The sequence below is a fragment of the Pogona vitticeps genome, chromosome 12 (assembly GCF_051106095.1).
Source record: "Pogona vitticeps strain Pit_001003342236 chromosome 12, PviZW2.1, whole genome shotgun sequence".
Lineage (NCBI taxonomy): Eukaryota > Metazoa > Chordata > Lepidosauria > Squamata > Agamidae > Pogona > Pogona vitticeps.
The window spans coordinates 8631398-8655800 of NC_135794.1; the positions used below are offsets into that span (position 1 = coordinate 8631398).

The 24403-nt window shown below is 50.0% G+C and overlaps 1 protein-coding gene across 1 annotated transcript in view; it reads right to left on the reverse strand.

The window, feature by feature from the left end:
• Positions 1 to 22375, reverse strand: part of LOC144584616 (maestro heat-like repeat-containing protein family member 2B) — a 31781-nt gene extending 9406 nt beyond the window's left edge. Inside the window, exons 1-23 of the mRNA XM_078381052.1 lie at positions 22354 to 22375; positions 21898 to 22034; positions 15386 to 15551; positions 14727 to 14825; positions 14544 to 14617; positions 13286 to 13426; positions 12659 to 12751; positions 11554 to 11676; positions 10910 to 11014; positions 10530 to 10668; positions 9917 to 9957; positions 8344 to 8479; positions 7221 to 7267; positions 6627 to 6734; positions 6087 to 6206; positions 5533 to 5658; positions 4812 to 4964; positions 4018 to 4044; positions 2913 to 3041; positions 2366 to 2445; positions 1833 to 1968; positions 1435 to 1593; positions 423 to 524 (exon numbers count right to left, since the gene is read on the reverse strand). Of these exons, the coding sequence (XP_078237178.1) occupies positions 423 to 524; positions 1435 to 1593; positions 1833 to 1968; positions 2366 to 2445; positions 2913 to 3041; positions 4018 to 4044; positions 4812 to 4964; positions 5533 to 5658; positions 6087 to 6206; positions 6627 to 6734; positions 7221 to 7267; positions 8344 to 8479; positions 9917 to 9957; positions 10530 to 10668; positions 10910 to 11014; positions 11554 to 11676; positions 12659 to 12751; positions 13286 to 13426; positions 14544 to 14617; positions 14727 to 14825; positions 15386 to 15551; positions 21898 to 22034; positions 22354 to 22375 (2463 nt within the window). The remainder of the gene's footprint in view (positions 1 to 422; positions 525 to 1434; positions 1594 to 1832; positions 1969 to 2365; positions 2446 to 2912; positions 3042 to 4017; positions 4045 to 4811; positions 4965 to 5532; positions 5659 to 6086; positions 6207 to 6626; positions 6735 to 7220; positions 7268 to 8343; positions 8480 to 9916; positions 9958 to 10529; positions 10669 to 10909; positions 11015 to 11553; positions 11677 to 12658; positions 12752 to 13285; positions 13427 to 14543; positions 14618 to 14726; positions 14826 to 15385; positions 15552 to 21897; positions 22035 to 22353) is intronic.
• Positions 22376 to 24403: the final 2028 nt, after the last annotated feature.

A 24403-nucleotide genomic window follows, 5' to 3' on the forward strand; every position in this document is an offset into this window, starting at 1 on the left:
CTGAAAATGCACACCCACCCCACCCCAAGACCAAAGGCGTGAAGCCTGATGGGCGTCGGATGGAAGGGAACCAGATGGACGTGCATATCACCACATCAGCAGAGCAGAAATGGCCTCTACCCTTCGAACGAAAGGCATTCCCTTCCATAGACACACTCAAGCTGAGTTCTCTCATGCTTGGCCCATCTGATCCGATGGCCGAGCCCACGCAGGAGAAGATGAAATCCTTACTCTAGAGAAGCCCCCGGGCTGGGAAAGGCTGGTCTAAAGTCATGGAGCCCAAGTCCAAAGACACCAAGGAGAGGGAGAGTTTTGCCTCTTTCCGGGGAGCCTTCCTGAATATCGGGACTCTTCCCACAGGGTCTTCTGGTCGGCCAGCAAGAGGAGGAGGAGGAGGCGGGAGGAAGAGGAGGAGGACTCACCGGAAGACGAAAGCTGGCCTGGAAGGGAGCCAGAACCTGGAAGCTGGCCTGCAGGGCCCTCTCTCGGCTCCCCTCACACTCCAGGAACCAGGGCTCGATCGGCTGGAGGCCAAGCAAGAACACAGACCCGTTTATGAGACCTCTCTGAGGGGCAAACCTTTCTCATTTTACAAACCTATTCTGCTTTTCTTTGAGATATCCCTCAGCCGGATGGGAGCCACGTAGCCCATCTGGCTGCCAAACACAGCTGGTCATTCATGGCCCGGTGGGTGAAATGTGGAAATGGTGAGAGAGAGGGAAGGCTCCCCCCCCCCCCGATCTACATGTTGTGGATCATCCCTCCTTCGAGCACTCCCGGAGAGCTCAGGGGTTCAGGGCTCTGGCTGTGGAAGTGAGAGGTGGGGAGTTCGATTCCCCACTCGGCCTCCTCGAGGAGGGCCCAGACTTAGGCCTCCCTTCCGGCTCGGCCGTTCTAAGAGGCAACATCACTTCGCTCTTGAGGAAAGCTTTCGTGTCTGAGAGATCAGTCTGGGCGACGCAGACTGGCTGGGACAGGTGGAGAGGAGGGCCACGAGGGTGATCCGGGGACCGAAAACCAAGCCCTGTGAGGAAAGACGGAAGAAACTGGGCATGGTTAACCTCGAGGAAAGAAGGCCGAGAGGTGGTCACACCCAGGAGGGGCAGGAGGGGTTCTCAGTCATGCCAAAGCGCAACAGCACGTAAGGGGATGATGGACTCAAGGGACAGGAAACCAGATTCCTGTCGAACGATGGAACCAAGGAGCTGGCCGAGCGCTCCAACACTGGAGGCCCTCCAGAGAAAGTTGGACAACTGCGTGTCAGATCTAGTTTGATCCTATATAAATACTGAAATGATCTGATGGGGACAATTCGGACAATATGCTAATTAAAGATTATCCTCAATGTATAGTTTGACCATGAAATTGGCAAAGTTTCTGCAATACTGAATGGAAATGCCACACCAGGGGACTTCCTTTTGGGTTTATGCTTACCTGGAACATGACATCAATCCTCTCTGAGGTTGGCTCTTCTGTAACGAGGACCTCGAAGAGTTTCCCCCTGGCCTCAACGGATCTGGTGTACATGAGCTGAAAGGACAACCCAGGGAGTGAGGCCCGAGAGCTACACCGTTCCCCTGACGCCATGGGCTCCTCATAAACCAGGGGGTGGGCAAAGCGAGGCCCAGCAAAGAGTGGAAACAAACAGACATTGACCGCACAATGACATTAGGCTGTTTAAGAGGCCTTGGCGGTTAAAAAAAAAAAAGCAAAGCGACGTTTCAGCCTTCTATCCTCTTCTATATTGCATCCTCCTATGCAATAGGATGTTTCAGGAAAGCTCCCATCAGATGCTAAAAAGGAAGACCTAGAAGAAAACCTGCCTGACATACCTCAATGTTGGACGCATCCTGTTCATCATTTGCTATCCTTTTAAGACGCTCCAGGGGAGGGAGGAGAAAGAGGCTCTTGATGACTCCGTCCAGCATTTCCCGGAGAGCTTCCACTGGCAGGCGCGGCTTGAGGTGGCTAGCAGAAGGAAGGTAGTTTGAGAATCCAGACAGAGGTTTACAAAGGTCCCAGGCAGAAAGGCAGCCCAAATCTCAGGCTGGCTCTTTCTCATTCTGATCTACATGTGAGAGCATCGTGACAAGAAATCAGACTGCCTCTGCCTCTGTATAATCATTGGCGAGTGGGCAGGGCCAGGACAGCAGCTTTGGAGGACTGTGTCTCTGGAGGGAAACCCTGTGGCCTTGAAGCCAGCTGGCAGCCTCACTTCCCTGCCCGTCTCGTGCCCGTCAACCAAACGCACTGACAGACGAGCCCCCCTGTCACATCGAAGAGCCGCCCCCGCCCCACACCAGTTGCTCCCTGAGGGACGCCTCCCTAGCCCAGCTGGCCTCTCCGTTGCCTATCGATAACTTACCTCAGGGAGCCTAAGGCCGAGATGGTTGCTGGGAGAAGGGAGCTTCTCAAGTTTTCGAGGCGCTCCGTCCCAAAAAAGGCCTGAAGACCCCCGTGGTGGTGGTGGTGGTGGTGGTGGAAGGAGCAAAAAGGAAGGAGAAACAAGAAGGAGGGGGAGGAGAGATGAGGGTTTCATCCACTCAACAGAGGATACGACCAAAATGCTTTCTAAAATCGCCCGGAAGGGGGTTGAAGGTGCTTTCCTGAGGGGGAGTCTCGTCTTTTCCACGGACAGCCATTCCCCGAGGCGTTGGGGCAACAACCGTTCTGAGCAGAGCTGCCGGCTGGACGCTTTGCTCCCAAGGAGACCCCTCCCCAAAGAGCGGGTGGGGCTCTCGTGGTGGAAGCCCTCCAAGAAGGGTCTCCCTGGCGGAGCTTCCAAAAGTCTCCTTTGTGCCACGAGGAAGACCCCCCCCGGGTCTGAAGAGACGCCCCCTCCCTCTTCTGGGCTTTCTGGGAACCCCACCGGACCCTTCGGGTGTCCCCCCCCACCCCCCCACGTTGCTTACCAACAAAGCCTCCAAGAGCTCTTTTTTGCAGCCCAGCTGGAAGTTCCCGTCCTGGGCTTCAGAGATGGCTTTGCAGATGCTGGCGACGCTCTCGCAGAAGATCAGCTTCAGGTGGGTGTCCTGTCTTGCCTAAAAGAAACCAATGGTCATCATCCTCCTCCTTTGGTACTGGTACCAAATGTATGTCTACATTCTGCTTGTTTAACTTCCCTCAGCAGGGAGATCATGAACCTGGGGGCAGCCCCTGAGAAGGCTTCCTCTTGCCTCCCCACCAGATTCGCCTCGAACGATGGTGAGTCTCTCTCAGAAAAGATCAAACCCGAGAGAAGGATGTGGTTCAAAGAGCCTCGCCCAAAGTCAGGAAGGATTTCGTTCAAAACTCTGCGAAACCACCAGCCACAGAAATTGCAGTGAGCAGACACGAATTCCACGGGGGTGGGAAGGAACCCCTTTTAAGGAATTCTGTCGGCCTATCAAGCTGATTTCTCTCGGGTCCCTCCACCTCAAGAAAGAAGCCTCCTCAAAGGGTTTATCGTGTCAGAATCCTTTCGCAGTCCTGCCGCCTTCCGAGAGCCAGCATGCTATAGCCAGTTGAGTTTGGAACGGGGCTCAGATCGCGGCCTGGCCCTGGGAACTCGCGAGCGGGAGTCAACCCTGGAGGCCTTCAAGAGCCAACTGGACAACCCTCGGTCGGATCTGCTCTGATTCGGATTCCTGCCTCGAGCAGAGGGTTGGACTCGATGGCCTCCCAACTCCAGGATTCCAGGATTCCAGGGTGAGCTTGGTGTGAACGTCTCCCACCCTCTGGAAGCAGCACGAGGGCTGCCATCCAGAAGCGACTGGACAGGGCAACAACAGTAGCAAGCCCTCCCCCCCCCCGGTTCATCTCTCTAGGATTCCTCAAGTGGAGGAGTTGATCATCATCATCATCATCATCATCATCATCATCGTCATCATCATCATAGTAGGACAAGAGAGTCCACTAGGGGAAATGCCACATATGAATAGGGGCCCTAGCAGGGGCCCTCCATCCTGCTTCCACTTCAAGGGGAAAAATTCGGACACGGAGGTGCCCGATCACACCCTCAGATCTGCGACAGCTTACCTGGCTCTCAATTTTGACTCCCAGGACCTGAAAAATAAAATGGAGAAACTGACCTCTTTGCACAAGCCTAGAAAGGCAGCTGGCCTTTTTTAAATTTATTGTTTAAAATGTTAAGGACACAGGCCTTGGGCCAGGGGATAAACGGCTTTGCTATGCAAATGGCGCAGAATCATCAGAGGGGTTTCCCCCTCAATGGTCTGGATTTTTCTTGAACGGTTCTGAATGGAAAAAGCCCAAAACTGAACGGTTCTTGGCAGATGTCACCTCTTCCTTGCTAGGAAGGAGGGAAGTGAGATTTCGGGATTGAGACAGACATTTAAGAGAGAGATCAATTCTCTCTCTCTCTCTCTCTCTCTCTCTCTCATTTGTTCTTTCTCTTTGTTTTGGCTCCCAGAAAGAGATTTCCTCAGAGCCAGATGCCTAGACAATCCAAGATGAGCACTGAAAGTGGCCACTCATGAAACAAAACCTACAAAATGCAGGGGATGAAGGTGAGGGAAGTCAGCTACTATGGCAGCCAGACATCTTTTACCACTTGAGGAGCACCACTTCTGAATAGGAGCTAAGCGTCTCATCTGCTTCAGTTCTCAGTGAGGCAAGAAAAGGCTAATGGCAGCACCCTGAGACACACAAGCTGCAATGTGGCACCTGAATTTTAGGGCAGGTCACTTTGGCTGGTTTCTGGAGTACAGTGAACTCCCTCTCTTCCATTCCCACCCCTCCCCACAGCGACCTGCTCCCTCCGTGCCCCATTTCACCAGAATCCAACCCTCCGACCCCCTTCTACTTCTTACCTGGAAGCTCATCCTGTAAAGCTTGAGGACTTTTTTCAGGATCTCTGCCTCCCCACTCTTCAACAGGAACTCTTTGGGGGCCCGGATGGCAACCCGGCTGTAGGCCAGGATCAGGGTCTTAAGGAGATGCCCTCGCCTGCCAGTCTTGTAATCCTAAGTAGGCAACAGAAAGGGGTGTTTTGGCAAGGTGGCAGCTGCTACCTTATCATCTGTTTGTCTGTCTGTCTCTCTCTGCGCGTTTCCCTCTTCTGTCCCTTCTTTGATCGTCATGGCAGCAGGATTGATTTGGTTTTATCAAATTACTTATGTCCTGTGATCTGGGGGTCAGTGGGGGAAGGCGGACTGACTTTCCCCCATTAAAAATGCTTCAGGATTGTATGCTTAACTTCACTTTTTGGGTGTTGGAAACAATCAAGCAGCAGCAATGGGCTCATAATGAGCAGGGATTTGCCACCAATGAGGATGATGTCATCCCCAGGTGCAGGTGGAGCTGCCCAACAGGAATTCAGCCACGGAATGCACTGCTGAGTCGTATGTCAACACTTTGGTAAATCTCATCAGTTGAGCAAACCTCCTCATTCTGCAGCCAGCGATCCCATGGAATGTGAAGATGAATGGCTGGCATCAGAGGAGGCTCAGGCTCCAGTTTTAGATCCCGTTGAATCCAGGGTGGCTTACTTTAAAGTTGGCATCGACCTGCTGGCCCCGTCCACTGGCTTACCTTATGGTGGGTGAGGAGGGCAGACAACCCCATCTTGAGATCCATGCCAGCTCTGCAGTCGTCCAATGTGGCCAGGGTCAGATCTAAATGGTCCATCGCAGCAAAGGAAAGGATTTCGGCAACTTTCTGTAAGGGGGGGTGGGGGGAGAGGGGACCGAGAGAGAGAGAAAGATTGGAGAAGGGATGCTTCTGTGAGAAATGACTCGACCAGAGAAGCCGCTTATGCTTCGGTGGAGAAGGATCTCCATGTTTGCCCCTGCCCAGTTTCTGAGACTTGATCTGTGAGCCATTATAGAAACTGGATTAGATCTCTCCGTTTGGAAGGGAGAGAAGACCACCCCTAGCACACCGTCATGTTCCTGACTCTGTGGCATCCTAGCACAGCCAGGTGCTCTTCAGTCCCTTGCAATGTTGTGGAGGGTTTCAACTTAAGAGAGGTAGAAAAACCTCCATCTATTAAGAAGAAGCCACCATCCCCGCGCCCCCCAAAGGACAAAAGAGACGCCAGGTGGGTACAGAACTCTGAAGGCTGCCCTGAATCGCTAGAGACTCACCTCTTTCTCGGCTGCTTCCAAATAATTGGCATTCTCAATCAAACGCTCCAGCCAGTGCAGGACGTACGTGCGGTCCGCGCAGCAGGCCAGTGACAAGCCCAGGACTTGATAGAGGACGCTCTGAAAGAGAAGGAGGGGTAGAACGGGGGGGGAGGTTTCAGTCGAACAATCGGACACCTGTCTAGATCTTTGGGTCGGCGGTCCTTCATTTTGGAGGCCGTCCAGCAGAGGCTGGACCACTCCGGCCGAAATCCGGTTGCTTGGTGTGGAAAGTGGCCCTCGAGAAGGCCCACTGAAGCAACAGAATCCTGAGGGAGGCGTTGACCCATCCCACCCCCGCCCATTCAAGGGGCCTCCACCAGGACGACTTCCTAGGCGAAGCAACAGGATTTCCGCCACTATGTTCTGCAGCAGCTGCTTTGGACGAATGTTGGCTGAGAGGGACTGAGGTCTCCCCCAGGTTGCAGCAGCTTTCCACGCTCGGGGGAGAAGCTGAGGGGCCACAGGACTGCAGTTTTTACGAGAAACGGGGGAACGAACCTTTTCAAGGGACCCGTCCGCATAGCTGCCCATCTGATCTTCCAGGGCTAAGATCAGGTTCTTGGTCCACCTGTCGTCCTCCATGGTCTTCAGGGACCTCCTCAGGAACTAAGGAGGAGAGCATGAATGAATCCAGACATTTGGTTCACGAGGGCCTCGACGTCTGCTCCTAAGACTCCACTCCTGCCCTTTCCCCTGCCCAAATGCCTTAAAAATGTCCTTGGAAAACCACTTCTTAAAGAAATGGAGACTATGACTTCCCACAGGAGCTGAGGGAAAAGGGGCTAAGCACTCTCTTCACCTAGTCTAAAGCCAATGGGCTGCCAAACCGGAGAGCCAAAATGGACCAGCTTGGTCTCCGAGTCAAACACTGGGGGAGGACGGTTCTCCGCTGTGTCCTACGTCGTCTACACCTGTCTGCCCTTCTTCCCATTTGCTACCCAGGGCATCTGACTTCACAGGCTCTTCCTTTTTGCCCCTCAGGCTAATGGACCAGAGTCCAGGAGACCCCCCCCCTGCCCCCAGCCTGGTCTGTCGAAGAGATCCCCCTTCTCCCTCCAGCCAGTTCCTGGTCGAAGAAGAGCAGAACCTCACCTGCAGAAGCTTCTGCTGCCACTCAGGTTGGCTTCCTCTGGTGCCTTCTGGAAGGAAAAGAGGACATCGTTGTACCAACTCAATTGGGACGGGGGTGGGTGGGTGTGGGTGTGGTGTAGAGTTTGGGACCGTATTTTTCAAGAGTAGTACTTGAGCCATGACTTCTTGAAATGGAATCTGTTGGTCATCCCTCACTGTTTAAAGAGGAACGTCCTACTAACGTACTCTTAAAAATAGGCAAAAACCTCCCTCTTAGAGACCCCCAGGAAGGATTTTGAAAGGCATCTCTAAATATAATTGGCTACATGTGAAAAAAGGAGGCAAAAGTAATGCTGTTTACCAATTGTGGTGCTAATAACATTTCCTTAATATTCCTCAAAATAGCCGAGGACGGGCAATATCATCACTTGGAACACATGACTTTCACACTATAGGTGTGTCATGCACAAGGTGCAGACATTTTTCACAATCTTTCAAGTACCAAATGGTAGGAAAATCAGTCCTGTTTTTATTGTCTGTGCCCTGTTTTTGTGTGTACCCTATTAGTAAACATCGTGATCTTTACATATAGATTCAATATATATAGAGAGAGAGAATTACAATGTTCCGACATCACCAAAATGACTAAAGTTCTCTGACATATTAATAGAATCCATGTAAAAATACAAATAGAAAATGAATGTATGGTACTAAAGTAACATAACTATTTCCTTACTGTTTCCTTTATGAATTTGAAAACTGCGCAAAGACTTTAAGCCACCCATGCCTGCCAAAACCTATATAGAGGTCCGCCTGCTTCGTGTACGTCCCTTTGGGGGGGGGGCTGTCTAGGGAAGCACTTCAGAACTGGGGCAAAAGGTCTGAAAAGGCAAACCTACTTTTGGATTGCTAGGTGCTCCTGAATTCGTCCAGGAAAAAATCCAAAATCAGGTGAATGGATAAAACAAATGTCAGGAACTTTAGAAAAATGGAAGCAAGATCGAGGGGCCTTCTGGAAGACAGCGCTATTCCTCGGATAGCTTGCAAAGTGAAGCGCAGCACTTTTAAGATTTTGAGACGGCCCGGGGGGTGGGAAAGCATTTCACCATGAATCCTCCTGTCAGGCACCCATCGGGCAACCTACCTGCCCGGCAATACTCCCAAAGCGCTGGGATTTGCTGCGCCCACAGATGAACGATGGCCTCGTGGATGTCAGCTCGCAGGGCGTGCAGAAGCTGGAGGGCCCAGAAGCCTCTTTGGCTCCCGGAGGAGGACAATACCTGTAGGCAGGAGAGGAGACATGAGAAAGGAGGGCCCCCGAAGGAGAAGCCAGGACTCACCCGTCCATCTCTAACTGCCAGCGGCTCAGATTCAGGAGCAGTTCCTCTCCTGGAAATAGGCAGGCATCGCCCTCCCGAGAGGAGGGGGGTCCCAGGGACCCGTTGGCGCCTTCTCTGCTCGGTCCATTTCCTATCCGGGGTGTGTGTGTCCTGCGCTGGGCAACATCCCGGCCTTGAAGAGGATGCTCAAAGCAAGGCTGCTCCCTGAAGCCTCGGAGGGCATCCTCTCGTCAGGCTCAGGTGGCAACGAGGCCACCCTTCGTGCCATCGCCTGGTTAGTCTGATTGATGAGCTGCGGTACGGATGGTTTTGATTTCCTTGGTTTATATGAGATGCGTTGCTTTTAGATCATGTTCTATTTATTGTCCTTTATTATTATTATTTTTAACATAAACCGCCCAGAGTAGTGCCTTCCATTACGCAGGCACTATCCTAACTTACGCTTTCCTTAGGATTCTGGGTCTCTCCGCTGGATTTGGACGGGAGAGCCCTTCCACTAGATGACACCATCCCACAGAAAACTGCCCCCCAAAAAAGCAAAGTGGGTGGTTTCCTCACTGAGAGACCAGAACAAGACCGGGACGTCTTCTCTAGTTCCCTCTCGTGGCCCCTTCGGTTGTTGCGTTTTCAGTTTTTGACACAAGCGGGGGAGCTGGTTGGCCCCAGCAGGGCTGAGGGCTGCATTTTGCCTCTCCCTGGGTTGTCATGAAGCCAGCTAACAATATTGCAGCTGAAGGAACTTTCCGATCCTTCAGTGAGTTCCTTTCTTCCTACATTTCTCGTTAGCCCTCCTTTAACTAATTTTCTGCAATGAAGAAGGCAACGACATCTCCTTTCAAAGGGGGGGGAGGGGGAGCACTTTGCCACGGGATGACCTGCTTGTTCACCTTCCAGGGAGGATCTGGGGTGAATGACTTTTTGCAAAAGCAGCTTTCCAAACTCTGGAAAGAACCACTAAAAGTAATAATACAAAGAAGGTGTGCAGTCAAGACAATATGGACATCTGGCCACCCTTTCCAGGGTGTCCAAGGGACACAGCACTCAGAGGCGCCTCGCCAGGCCCTGGCAGAGGAGGTGCACCTGCAGCTTGCCCAAGGCCCCATGGGCTGGAGCTTCTCTGGAGCAGGCTCAGCATGGAGTGCATCTCACCCCCTCGGGCCCTCCGGCCAGAACGGTCTCCCACTCAGCTCCCCAGCCAGCGTACTGGGCCGAAGAGGTTTCTGCAATACCTCTCTTTTGGAATCCCTGCACCGAGAAGCCACAACACACTCTGGGAAATGGGAGGTCAAGGAACTGAGAGGACCTTTCACCTCCATACTCTCCTCCCACCCACCCCCCAAGACAAAAACGTAGATGCTTTTTCTAAGCATTGCTCACCAGAAGCCGTCCGAACACTTCTTGTGGACTTGGAAGCTTTACTAAAAGGAGAAGAACAGGGGTCGGGGGGGGGGGGAGGACGTTAGTGATGCAAGCCCTGGAATCATGGAAAGGTTTCCCACGGTTCCTCATCTCCTTCCCAGGTCTAGTCACTAGGATCCTTCCAGCAACGGACCGGGCTCCTTCGGAAAGCCACAAAAGGACATGGAGGTCTGGGGGGGGCGGAGGTGGGCCTGCTCCTTTCTGGAGCGCCCCGGACTCCCCTTGGCCCGAGCTTTCACTGAGAAATAGGAGGATTCCCCTTCCCTCCGGGCTCAAGGAACGGCGAGTCTCCTTCAAGCCCAGAGGCCCTGCCTTGCATCTTATCACATTGATCTCTGGCCCCTCTGGGGGTGCTCTGGCCTGGGTTTTCCTGGGACATATGTCTGACATTGGCCCCTGGAAGGCTCCCCACCCACCCAAGACCTCTTCAGCGAGGCATGACCTCTCCAAAGGAGAGAGGGATCCATTCCTTCCCATGGGAAGAGAGGTGAGTGCCAATCCCACCCAGCCATGCACAGTTCAAGCCCAGGGGACTGCCTTTGGTACCCAACCAACCCACTGACCAACTGACCTACTCTGCAGGATCCCAGGAAGAGGACGGATCCTTCCGGCCGAAGGACGGCCAACTCCTTCAGGCATCTGCAGAGCGGGGTCAGTGCTGGCGTGTATTCCGGAGGAAGCAAGAAGGATAACAGCTTCGGCCACAGAGCCTGCCAAGAGGAGAGAGGGGACCGTCAGAGAATCAGAGCCCAGCCTCGGTCTGGAGAAGCTCGGCATCACAGATTGGGGCCAGGCTGGCGTTCTCTTCCCCGAGTGTCGTAGGATTGCTGGGAAATAAAGCACCCCCCAGGCTAAAATGCCAGCTCTCTCCCTGCCTGACCTCACCCTGAGTAGGAAGAGGGGTGAAACTCCTCCGGTCTTCTGAAGAACAAATCCACCCAAGACACTCACTTTAAACATCCCGGTGGCCGAAGTGTTGACGTGCTCCAGGACCTCGATAGAAAAGTCCTGGACATCGGCTTCCCTTGGCATCAGGCCTCTGGCACTGTCTCCGACCTGCCGTACACAGACACACAAGAACCACAGAAACAGCAAGGTCAGGAAACCAGAACCGTCTCCAGAGAAAAGGCCCCCCCCTCCCAAAAAGCGCCCCTTCACCCGCGGGGAGTGACACAAGCACAAAGCTTGCGCACCTCGGAAGCTTTTGAGCCAGACGGTGGTGGCAGCACCTGGAGGAGGTGCCCCTGTGCCTAGGTGCAACCCAGCCGAGGCTGGAATGAAAAGGAGGGACTCGGACACACAAACACACACACAGATGGAAGGGCCTCTTCCCCACCCAGCCGATTCCAAGAGGGGCTCGACTGCACACCCACCCCTGCACAATGTTTCCAACCAGCGCACTCTTGATGATGGAGGGATGATGGGACGCCTACTAGAGCCCAGAGCTTGGGAAACATCTTTTGGAATGGCAGGAGGCAGGCGGTCACGAGACAGGCAGGCCCAGAGAGGCCTCCCGATGGCCTTGGAAGGGGTCCCCGAGTCGCCTCGTCCCTGCCAGAGGAAGGATGTCTTGGGGCTCTTTCGTGCTGACTTACCCCTTGACTGGTACGAACGGCGACCTGACGGAAGAGGTAGGTGACCATCTCCCATTCCAGACATCCCTCGACCTTCGGGGAGCTCAGGAGCTCCTTCAGGAAGAACAGGGTCGCTTCCCTCGCCTGACAGAAAGGGAGGAAAGTCATCTCGTCGCTTGCCTCTCCGAGCCTGCCTCCCGTGCTGAAGAAACCCCATTTGAGGCGGGATCCGGAAGCCCCTAAAAGCGCCTTGGGAGGAGAGCTCCTGGTCCCACCGGCCATTCCTTCTGCAAGACCAGAGCCTGCTTCCTGCCAGGGAACGTTTCTGAGGACTGGAACCTCCTTCTCTTGGCCTTTACTCTCTCTGTTGAGCAGACTCAGGTCGTGCAGATGTCTCCTGGCTGTGGGTCCTGTTTGGACTCCCTGGCAATTTCACTGGGGCCCCGGCAGGGATTTGTTATTGCCAGAGTTTGGACAATTATTATTATATTTTTTTGTATGCTTTTCTTTTTCCTCCCTTCCTCCCTCCCTCCTCCTCCTCCTCCTCTTTCTTGTGGATTACAGAGCTAACATCACACAGCCAGAATGGTCTTTTTTACTATAGTCCAAAAAAAGTAAATTTCTTTTTGGTTGGGCATGGAAACCACTTTCCATCTGGACTGCATGGTTTTCTCTGAATCCCCTCAATGTTTGGGCCTCACCCTTTGTCTGTGTCGGGTTGCAAGACTTTGCTTTTACTCCTGGCTTGGAAAGCCAGAGAGACCTTTCTGCCTTGCACCCACGTCTCTAGGCCCTCGTCTTCATCTCAGCTCATGACGTTCTCCTTGTGGCGATGGGATCCACCCTTCCTCTCCATGACGTGAAAGAGGCTGGAGAGATCTCCAGATCACCAGAAGGGAGAGCAGCAAAGCTCTTGGGGAGTGGGATGATTTACAGGCTGCTCTGGGATGGGGTGAAAACTGTTCCACATCCCTGTGTCAGCTGGAGGATTCTGGGCAGTGTAGCCTAGTGATGCCACTCTTATGATATCTTTCTAGCACCCCACCCCTGGGGCATGTGGAGAGCAACCAACGGGGGCTTCCGTTTTGGGTGGGAGGGATCGCCATCAGAGCCTTCTCTGACTTACCTTGCTGAACGTGGACTTCTCAAGAGTCTGGAAGACCTTCTTGAGGTTTGGGGGGTGACAGTCCACGCAGCCCTCCAGGAACAGATAAAGTCTCTAAAAAGAAAACATAGGCGGTGGGGGAGGGAGAGAGAAGTCAGTGTCTGTTTGGTGCTGTGCCTTTTCTCAGCCATGCAAATTGAGCCCCCGGGGCTGAAGAGCAGCAGGACCGCTTCCTGAGCAGGACAGTGGTCAAGGCCCCAGAGAAGCCTGCAAGGGGGCCCTTCCTATTCTCCCAGAGCTCAGAAAGGCTTTCAGGAGGGGGGGGGTTGGACTACCATCTTTTGACTCTCCCACCCAGCAACAGTGGTGCTCTTTATGGTGCCCCGTGCGCAACTCTTGGCGCTCAGGGCCTGTAAACGTCTTCCTAGGTCTGGAGCCGTTTCACTGCCCCTTCACCCCCCAAAAATCCTGGCGTCTCCACTCTCCTCTGTAGGGCTGCCTCTGGCAGCTTAAGGGATGGCCTGGCTTTGGTGATCCAGGACAAGCCCAAGCAGGGAGACCCTGGAGAGCACCTCTGTGCCATCATCCTCCTGAGCGTGCCCGTCTCCAAAGAATGTCTTCCCGCCTCCCCCATGACTATCCATTTACTTTGGCCATGAGGGGAGCATCCACCATCCTGCTCTCCTTGATGACATCCGGGAACTTCCTTAGTATTTCGTCCTGCTGTGGCTGGTACCGAACGAGAACGGCCAGCATTGGCCACCGAGCCTTCAAAGCCGCCTCGCTCACCTGCAAGAGAGAGAAATGCAAAGAACCTCCTTAGGGTTCGGTCCCTCAATCAATGCAGGGAAACGGATCCATCCCCAGAGGAGAAGGAATCTCATCTCAAGCCAGGACAAGTTTGGCTGGCCTTCGTCAGAGGTGAAACCAATGCTGACCATAAGATCCCGGCACTCTGGACAGACAGGATTCTTCCCAGCTGTGCAGTCACCGGGCAAAGCAGCCCATCATCCGGACGCTTCACGAGGACCAACACAGGAGCAAAAGAGGGGCTGTGTATCTTTTTCATTCTTTTTTTGCAAGGCATCACTGGGAGGGGAGAATCAAGGTTGCCCCCTCTCCGCCCAATGGAAGAGCAATCTTTGCATTGCAGCTCCTTCCCCAGCAACTATTCCGAGTGAGGGCACTACGTCTCGCCTTTCCTCCCGATTGGCTTTGAGTCAGAGGGAAGGCGCTGCTCCCCCTTCCTTGGCCCTTCCTGACCAGAGCCAAGGCAAGGGAAGCCCTTTCGTGTCAGAGACACGAGCCTCTTCCTGTGCAGGGAGCAGCGAGAATGAAAAAAGACTCCCCTCTCCCAGGCTGGCACGACTCATTCTACCTGATACAACCAGGAACTCACCCAAATTGAAATAAAAATGAGTTTGCTTACATTTCTGTCCTCCTCCTGCTGCCAGTATCCACTCAGCCGCTGGTAGATGGACAGGAGGGGACGGCAAAAGCTGGACTCCGCCTCCCGAGGATAGTGGCACAGCCTCCAGTTCTTATAATAGTGGGCGACGGAGACACACATTTTCTCCACAGCTGTGAAAGAAAAGGACGAAGGTGAAAGCCTGACCCCTGAGGACCTTCCCTGGGGTCAGAGACATGGAGCTTCTAGCAGGCGGACAGGGTTTGACCCTTAGGGGAAATGGACCGGATCCTTCCCCATTGGTCCTTTCCCAAACCCGCTTGGCTTTCTTTTGCAGAACTCTCGCTCGACCTGCTCTACTTGCCCCTTGCACCTCGTGTGTTGCTTTTGGTCTCCTCCCCTTCTAACACTTGGGGTTAAACTGAACAATCCATTTCTCTGCCCTTGAAGAAAGCCGTTTGTCTCTTCAAAAGCTGGAGCAAGTCTCAGGAAAGTCACCGGGAAACGCAAGACGGGAAGAAGACGGGAAGATGGGATGGTGGGGAATATGCCAATGACCTCGGCACAGAAGTCTGTACTTTAAGGAGAAGAGGGGCTCCGTCTAGAAAGGCCGTCAGACGGATAGGAATGGGGAGGACTCTTAGGCCAACTCCCGAGGAAGAGATCCGCTTTCCCACTCACCAGAACAGATGGCCACCTTCTCTCGGCTTCCCAGGTCAAGGATCAGGATGACCTGAAGGTAAAGGAAGCTGGTAATGATGTAGGGGACGGTCCGGAGAGCTGCAAAAGGAGAAAAAGACCCACACCATGATCTACTCATTCATTTCCATCAAGATGTGATGGGGAAGAAATCAAACAGGGTAGTGAAGCCCAGCAGGAAGCTTAAGAGGCACAACCCAAACACTCCTTCGAGGGAAGGCAACGGGCATTCTGAGGAGGAGGATGATCACGCTTTAGTCGCTTTCTGCTACAGCTCAGTGTCAACATCACTCCGGGGCAAGCTTGGGCGAGTCTTTTTTGAGACCCAAGGTAGAAGCAGGGAAAACAGCAAGGCGAGGGGGTCCGGCAGAAAAGACACCACCCTCTAGCAGGGATTCAAGAACAAACAAGGAACACTGGGGAAAGGGTGGGCTTTCCTGCAATTAGTCGGACATTGTGCAGTTGGGGAAAAGGGGGTCCCTTCCCACTTCTAATTTTAATGGAGGTCTCATGAATTTGGCACCTTTGGTCCAGCTTCTTCAGTTCACTAGTCCTCCCCCAATCCCCCTCCCCGCAAGCCATCTGGGAAAGGAGGACATCAAAACCCACAACCATGGAAGAAAAACTCGAGAGGTGCAGACCGTAGCGAGAGCTGAAGTTCTCCAGGGTCTTCAGCAGCATGGGGTGGGGCGGCGTGTCCACCTCCTTTAAGATGTTCTGGAGGTATCCCATGACCTGATGGAAGTGGCCTTTGGCCAAAGACAGAAGGAGGTCGCTGGCTCTCTTGCTGCGTTCCTCCGGAGCTCCCTAAAGAAGCAGATCAGGTTGAGGCATCATTACTCCCTTCTTTATCCCCTTGCAAACTTGAAATGGGGGATGGGCGTTCGGGGAACCAATGAATCCAGAGGTCAGGAATGTTTTGGCTGTCCGTGGCCAGAATCTCCCATCCAGCCAGGCTGGTAACGAGGGCGGCTGGGGGTTTCTCAGAACCATCATCTTCACAAAAAGATACTAACTTTCCTAAACTCTGGATTGATTCCATGATCCGACCCTGGCTAGAAGTGCTGGTCAAATGGCCCAGCGTGCACAATCCTTCCGGCCGACAGCAACCAAACCCAACCCTGCCCCCCAAAGCCAATATTTTAACTAAACTATCTTTTGTCTTACACCACTGACTAAATATTACTAGTAAGCACCAAAACAAATCTGTTCCCCAGGCTTGCCCTCATCCGTTTCCTATCGTCCGGTACCCCCCCACCCCCATTGCTGAAAGAGTAAAAAAGCACGCATACATATATGTATAATCCCCATTATTAGTCCTAAAATAATGTAATCTTATGCCCCATGTATATCGTGCATAGATGTTTTTGCCCCATGCATATCATCATAGACATAATGCTCTGAATCGTACTAATTACATGTCACTACATAAAGTACAGTAAATTCCCCACCCAATGGATAACAAGCATGCAAATACCTGCTTAATCTTACAGAATCCTTGCCCTACCATCAAATATTCTATATTGTACCCCTCCTGACAGGTCAGCAATCCTTGCATGAAAGGTTTATCATGTCCAGCTTCAGACTCTTATATCGAGGTTGCATCACAACTGTATTTTCCAAGACCTGTGGTTGTTAAGTCAGGCACATTATGTCCAACTCCGCCCACTCTTATCCTTCCAAGACCACCCGTGGTTGATGAGTATGCTACATCTCACCCATGACCCCACATTCCTTGGCCCCTTCGGCATTTAGTACAGTGGTGCCTCACTTAGTGATGTTAATTCATTCCTAAAAATTTGTTGCTAAGCGAAAACATCGCTAAGTGAAACACGGTTTCCCATTGAAATGCATTGAAAACCGGATAATCCATTCCAATGGGAACAAATTGCCATCCTTAAACAAAAATCGCCATAGGAAACATCGCTAAGTGAAACACGGTTCCCCAATTGAAATGCATTGAAACCTATTCAATGCATCTCAATGGGGGGGGACAACAACAAATTAAAAAAGAGTCAGAACAAAGTCAAATTTGTTTAACAAAGGGCTTATTAAGTGCACTTTATTGTTTGAAACATTTTAAACAGTAAACTTTAACTTAAAAACATTTTAAAAACAGCAAACATGCGGCTGTTTAAACCATCGTTATGCTAATCAGGTGACCCAAAATTTAATCGTTATGCGAATCATGGTCCCAACCATCGCTAAGCAAAAATCGCCCATAGGGACCATCGTTAAATGAAGCGCAAAAAGGCTCAGAAAAAGTCATCACTAAGCAATTTCATCGTTAAATTGAGCAGTTTCCTAAGCAAGGCATCACTGCATTTGTTATCTATTTTCAACTCTCTGTACATTTCAAGTGCCCAACCATTACAGTGCACCTAGTCCATATTATCAAGGTGTTTACTCTGCTAGATATCCCATGTATTACAATCTTTAAATGCTCATATGACATAAAACGTCTAAAAAACCATCAGTTTCACAAAAAATACCGAGAACAACAAACATTTTGTTAAACATTCATTGCAAACGACCCCTACCCTGTATTTTCGAGTAACAGGACACCCAACCCGAGCCAACTCTAACACAACAAGCAATATAAGCTATAGCCCCACCCCCAAGAAAAAAAGACAGACCCCCCAGCTGAGTACAACATAGAAATTCCACCATAGCCAGAGTCTAATATACAAGCCAACTCACCCCACACCCCAGTTAAATCTAAATAATTTCCCCACCCACGCAACGTACTGACACTCCTCCAGCAGATCTTTCCAGAAGACATCAAGGCCCTTTTCCAACACTGCCTAACAACCACCTACTTTCAGTAGGATAACAAGTTCTATGAACAGACAGATGAAGTGGCCATGGGGAGCCCCCTCAGCCCAGTTATAGCAAACTCCTACAGTGGTACCTCGACTTACAAACTTAATCCATATTGGAACGACATTCGTACGTCAAAAAGTTCGTAACTCAAAGTACCATTTCCCATTGAAATGCATGGGAACGGAATTAATCCATTCCAGCATTTGAAAAGGCAAAAAAGCAGGGGGAAAGGGCTGGAAAATTGAATTTCCAGGCCTTTCTCCCTGCCTTTTTGGCTTCAGAGGTCTCAAAGGGCTTCCTCCGATCTCGGGGGGAAAGCCCTTTGAGAACAAGGTCAAGGCTCTGTTTCCAAAAATTTTTTGCCTACGGGGCTGTTCATAAATGGCTCCCTGCAAAAAGGCAGGGAGAAAGGGCTGGAAATTCAAATTTCCAGCCCTTTCTCCATGCATTTTTGCCTTCGGAGCTCTCAAAGGGCTTTCTGCCCAACATCGGAGGAAGCCCTTTGAGAGCTCTGAAGGTGCAGATCATGGTGGCAGGGACCCTCAGGGAGGTCTCCCATGGTGGCAGGCAAGCCCTGGGAGACCTCCCTCGTGGTCCCCGCCGCCGCGATTGGCAGCTTCGGAACTCTCAAAGGGCTTCCCCCCGACATCGGAGAAAGCCGTGTGAGAGCTCTGAAGACAAAAAGGCAGGGAGAAAGGGCAGGAAATTCGAAGTTCCAGCCCTTTCTCCCTGCCTTTTTGCAGGAAGCCATTTACGAACGGCTCTGTTAGCAAAAAAAAAAAAAAAAAAAAAAAAAAAGGCACTGACTTGCAAACAGAGCCTTGACCTTGTTCCCAAGTCGAGCTCTGTTCGCAATTCGATGCCAATTTTTGCCAACGGAGCTGTTCGTAAATCGAAAAATCCGTATCTAGGGACGTTCAGAAGTTGAGGGTTGACCATACATGGAACATTTCAAAAAACAGGCCCTGGCTTCGGCACCCTTCACACCCACAGTCTGGTTCCGATACGTGGATGACACCTTCGCAATTTGGAACCACGGTGAAGAAAAACTGGAAAAATTTCGAAACCATCTCAACAGCATCCACCCAATTATACAATTCACCATGGAAAAAGAAATAGCGGGCCAGCTCCCTTTCTTAGATGTCGTGGTCATACGCAAAACTGGCCTCCTATTGGGACAGAAGGTCTACAGAAAACCCACCCACACAGACCGGTACCTACACAAAAACTCCAACCACCACCCACGACAAAAAAGAGGCATAATCAAAACTCTGGTAGACCGTGCAAATGGGAACTGTGAAGCTCCATTTCTCAGCACCGAACTCAACCATCTGAATTGGGCCCTACAGGCGAATGGCTATTCCAAGAATGAAACCAAGAAAACAACACCAAACTGAAGAGGAAAAACAGGCACCCACAAATAAAGTCTTTCTGCCTTACATCAAAGGGGTAATGGACCGCATGGGGAAACTTTTGAAAAAACACAGCCTACAAACAGTATTCAGACCCACCACAAATATTACAGTCAGCAAAGGACAAAAGGAAGCCCCTCACCACTGCAGGAATATACCGGATACCTTGCCGTTGTGGACAGGTATACAGTGGTGCATCGCAAGACAGGCGCTCCATTTAACGACGAATCCACATTACGACGAGGTTTTTGCGATCACAACAGCGATCGCAAAACAACATTTTAATGTGGGAATTTCGCTGCGTGATCGGTTCCCTGTTTTGGGAACCGATTTCCGCTTCCCAACGATCAGCTGATCGTCGGGTTTTCAAAATGGCCGTCGGATGCTCAGAATGGCTCCCTGCTGTGTTTAGGAGCCATTTTTCGCTGCACAGACACCTGAAAATGGCCGCCCCTATGGAGGATCTTCGCTGGACAGTGAGTTCTTAGCCAATTGGAACGCATTAAACAGGTTTTAATGTGTTTCAATGGCTTTTTTATTTTCGCTTAACGACATTTTCGTTCTACAGCGATTTTGCTGGAACGAATTAACATAATGCGAGGCACCACTGTATATTGGAACCACAAAACACAGCTTTCACACCAGAATCAAACAACATGAGAGACACTGCAAACTAAAACAACCGGAAAAAATCAGCAGTAGCTGAACATTCCCTAAAACAAACTGGGCATGAAATTCTATTTCAAAACACTGGACTACTGGACAACACCAGCAAGCTTTATGTTAGACTGTACAGGGAAGCCACTGAAATCCATAAGCACCAGCAGAGCTTCAACAAAGAAGAGGAAAGTCGATAAAACTTAATAAGGCTTGGCTCCCAGCACTGGAAAATACAGCCTGCAAAAGGTCAACCAACTCTACCCAGCCAGGAGAGCCAGGGGTGATTGCACAAAAAAAGACCAGCTAAAGATACCCATCAATCACAGTGACAGATAATCTCTCCCTCTTATCATAACAATACATCCACAACAAAAACACGCTGATCACCATCATCAACCTATCTCCTGAATAGGACAAAAAGCTGTTCCCACAGCTATAAATGCTCAACTATCCAGCAAACAGCAACAGAGCATGGACTGAGTTCCTACTCCAGTCCTCTGAAGATGCCAGCCACAGAGTATGGCGAAACGTCAGGAACAACAACCTTCAAAACACGGTCAAAGAGCCTGAAAAACCCACTACAACCACATATAGATATCGTTTCCTCTTCTTTTCACTTTAAAATACTGATTTTTCTTGATTGCAAAAGCATTGACACTCTGATGTATAACTGGATTGATAAGGATGCAGGAAAAGAATCTACAAATTTATTTTTTCTTAAATAACTATATTAAGATATATTGTTAGCAACTTTGGACTTTCATCTATATAGGTAATAGATAAGAATATATAATTCTTAAACTTGAAATGTTTCATGTTAAATATAATAATAGAAAATGCTTAGTGAAAGATAAATATAGGTGTAAGATTATACTTCAGATAATGTATGTATGTTAATTATTATAAATCAGGAAGGTGTTTACTAAACTTAATAGTTGAAGCATTGATACAAAATATACTTACACATACAAACATACATACACATACACACACACACATATTAAAAAACTTTTATTACATCACAAACAGACATAAAAAACAAACAAAAACCTATATGCGGGAAGGTGTTTTCCATACAATCATATCCAATATATAGTCTGACTACATAAACCATATTGCCCTACTAAGATATTTAAACCATATTATAGATACACACAAACATATTAAAAACTTTTCTTACATCACAAACAGACATAAAAAACAAACAAAAACATATATGCGGGAAGGTGTTTTCCATACAATCATATCCAATATATAGTCTGACTACATAAACCATATTGCCCTACTAAGATATTTAAACCATATTATATACTGTATACACACACACATATTAAAAACTTTTATTACATCACAAACAGACATACAAAATAAACAAAAACATATATGCGGGAAGGTGTTTTCCATACAATCATATCCAATATATAGTCTGACTACATAAACCATATTGCCCTATTAAGATATTTAAACCATATTATATTCTCCGTTTTAGAATATAATATGGTTTAAATATCTTGGTAGGGAAATATGGTTTATGTAGTCAGACTACATATTGGATACAGTGGTGCCTCGCATTCCGACGTTAATTTGTTCCATCGAAATCGCTGCAAAACGAAAACGTCGCTATGCGATATTAAAAAGCCCATAGAAACGCATTAAAACGCGATTAATGCGTTCCTATGGGCTTAAAACTCACCGTTCAGCGAAGGTCCTCCATAGCGCAGCCATTTTTGGTGGCTGTAGAGCGAGGAATCCATCCCAGAAAACAGCGGGCGGCCATTTTGTTTACTCAGCGGCCATTTTGATACTGCCAATCAGCTGTTAAAAAAATCACCGCTTTGCGATGATCGGTGCCCGAAGCAGGGAACCGATCATCGCAAAGTGAAATTCCCCCATAGGGAACATCACAAAGCAATCTCTTTTGCAACTGCAAAAAATGTGTTGCAAAGTGATTTCATCGCTAATCAGAGCGATCGCTATGCGAGGCACCACTGTATGATTGCATGGAAAACACCCCCGCACATATATATATATGTTTTTGTTTGTTTTGTGTGTCTGTTTGTGATGTCATAAAAGTTATTTTTTAAAAAAAAAATGTTAGATCCTGCCTTTCAGACTGTCCCCTCCTATCAGACCTGCCCTCTGGAACGATGGAAAGATTGATAAAAGCCATTGCCGAGATGCCCTCCTCTGCAGCTCCAAAGACTCCGAAGACAACTTTCCAAACAAATTGCTGTTGATTGTGAAAAATTGCCTCTTACCTCTTTCAGCATCTCTTCGGTCAACAGAGGGACCAGCAGCTTCGTCTTGCTCTCTCCAGCTGTGTGGAGGAGATCTTGGGCAGCCACATCAGCATCTTCCAGGCCCTGCAGCTGGATGCTAACCTGATGCTGAAGCTCTGAAAGGGAGAACATGGGATCGGTGGTTACCAATAAGAGAGTTGTAAGCCGCCCAGAGACCTCTGGGTAGTGTGGGCGGCATATAAATTGAATAAATAAATAAATAAATGAATAAATGAATGAATAAATAAATACAGAAATAAATAAAAATAAGAGGCGCAAGGAACAGAGTCTGGCAAATCTGTCCTAAGATGGTGGGCTTGGAAGGGCTGATGAGACCATCCAATCCAACCCCCTGCTGGACCTGGAAGCCAAGCCCTGGGAGGATAGACTGAAAGAACCCCCTCCCTCCCGCCCTCCGTTCGCCCCCCCACCTACCTTTCTTTAAGTGGCCCTCCATATTCGACCACTTTGGCCCCAGAGGGGCCCTGGCTGCCAGATGGATAGGATATATCAATAATTAAACTAATAATAATAATGATAATAATATTGAAAATAATAATGATAATAATAATACTGATAATAATAATATTGATAATAATAATAATCAGAATAATAGGAATCAGAATAATAATAATCAGAATAATAATAATAATAAGAATAATAATAATCAGAATAATGATAAGAATAACAATAATTTGAGTGAACTAAGCAAAAAAAATGGTTCTTTGCTCAGGACCGCATTCACTCTGAGGGAAAATTTTGAGGGGGGGACAGAGGGCTTGTCTTTCCTCTATGACATGTCTTGATGACCCGAGCTGGCCAAGGGGGGCAAGGCTGCTGGCCTTCAGGCTGCTTTCATCATCCTTAAAACCATTATGATCTGGCCTGTTTACTGCCCCCTGTTTACCACAACATCCCATCCCAGGAAGCCCTCTGGGACGCGTGAGGAAAGCCCAAGCGGCTTTTGCCTCTCAGGGAACCAGACCCGGGAGGCCAAGTCGGCTTCCATCGTTCCAGGATGTCCTCTCAGCAGAAGAGGCTGCCCGGCCCTTTCCTGACTTATATGTGGGTGTGAGGTCTGCTCCTGGTCCTCTAAATAAAACCCACGGTGGTCCCAGCCAAGCATTTCTAGTCCTTCTCTAAGGGTCTGACTCCTCTGGAGAACTGAACAATTCAGCATGGCTGGGGTTTGATTCACAACCCGTCTTGCGTCTCAAACCGCCATCGGTGCTCACACGGGAGCCCTGGGTTGGTTCAAGCATTCACCACTCATCCTTGCTGCACCGCAGGGAGCCTTCCCGTGCCCAACTCCTTCCCTTCCTCTGGTCCTGCCTCTTGGCCGCTACTCCTTCCTGGGCCTGCCTCTGCCGATTCTTTCCTGGTTGGCAGCCCCGAGGGCTCTCCGACTCCAGGGTGAAGGGGATATGGGGGGGGAAGGTGCACCCAAGAACCCAGGAGAAGGTTGCCTCCCTGGGGACGCCCAGGCAGCACAGGGAGAACTCCAACAGATGAGTCCCAGAAATCCCATAAATGGAGCACAACGCGGATACGTGTGGCCAGAAAAGAGTCCCAGGGCAGGGTGGGGGGTGGGTGCTGGAGGGTGGGGGAAGCGTTGCAAGTGTCCCCCTGATACGGTTCTAGAGGAGCCAGGGAGGGGGTACGTGCCCGAAAGAAACACGCCAGGTCTTGTTTGCAGACAAGTGGGGTAGAACTTCCCAGGTTCAGCCCAGGAGCCTGTCCGAGGAACCTCCCCCCCAGTCAAGCCTGAGACAACTACATTTCTGAAAAAGCTTTTTATAGAAAAAGAACATGATGGAAAGGTCCTTCCTCGTTTCAGAATACAAAATATCAAAGGTCTGAACAGTCGTTTTGCTAAGCACACCACGATTCACAACTGAGAAAGAACCCCGATAGAATCACACACACCCCAATCCGTTACTTCTCTTCCTTACTCTTAAGTAAGGCATACAGGACTGACCTCATCTCTGGGGACATTAACTAGTTTAAACTAATTTGAAACCCGATGTCACCAGAGAAACGTCATCCCTGCCCGCGTTACTTGAAAAGAAGGGAAAGGGGGAATAGATGGGTGGCGGGACTGATTTGGGAGTTCACCGTTGTCACGTTCCCGCGTGGCCCCTGGTTGTTCCACCAAGCGAAGGGCTCACAGTATGTGTCATTCAGCTGCCACTGGTTGATGACATCAACACTGTTTATCTTTCAGAACCAAGCAGACATTGTTTATTGTTACAGATGATGACAGTACAAGCAGTGTTGTTAACTCTTAACCAAACATCCTCCATTCTCCTCCTCCTCCTCAACCACCACTCTCCCTCACCCAGATTCCAGCATCTTCAAAACTCTATTCTCTCCCTCTCTTCCTCCTGCAGAGACTCTGGTGACTCCACCTCTAGAACACTCTCATTGGTCCATGCAGATATATCTCGTTAATATTCATTATCTGGGTGGATGCCACTACCATTCA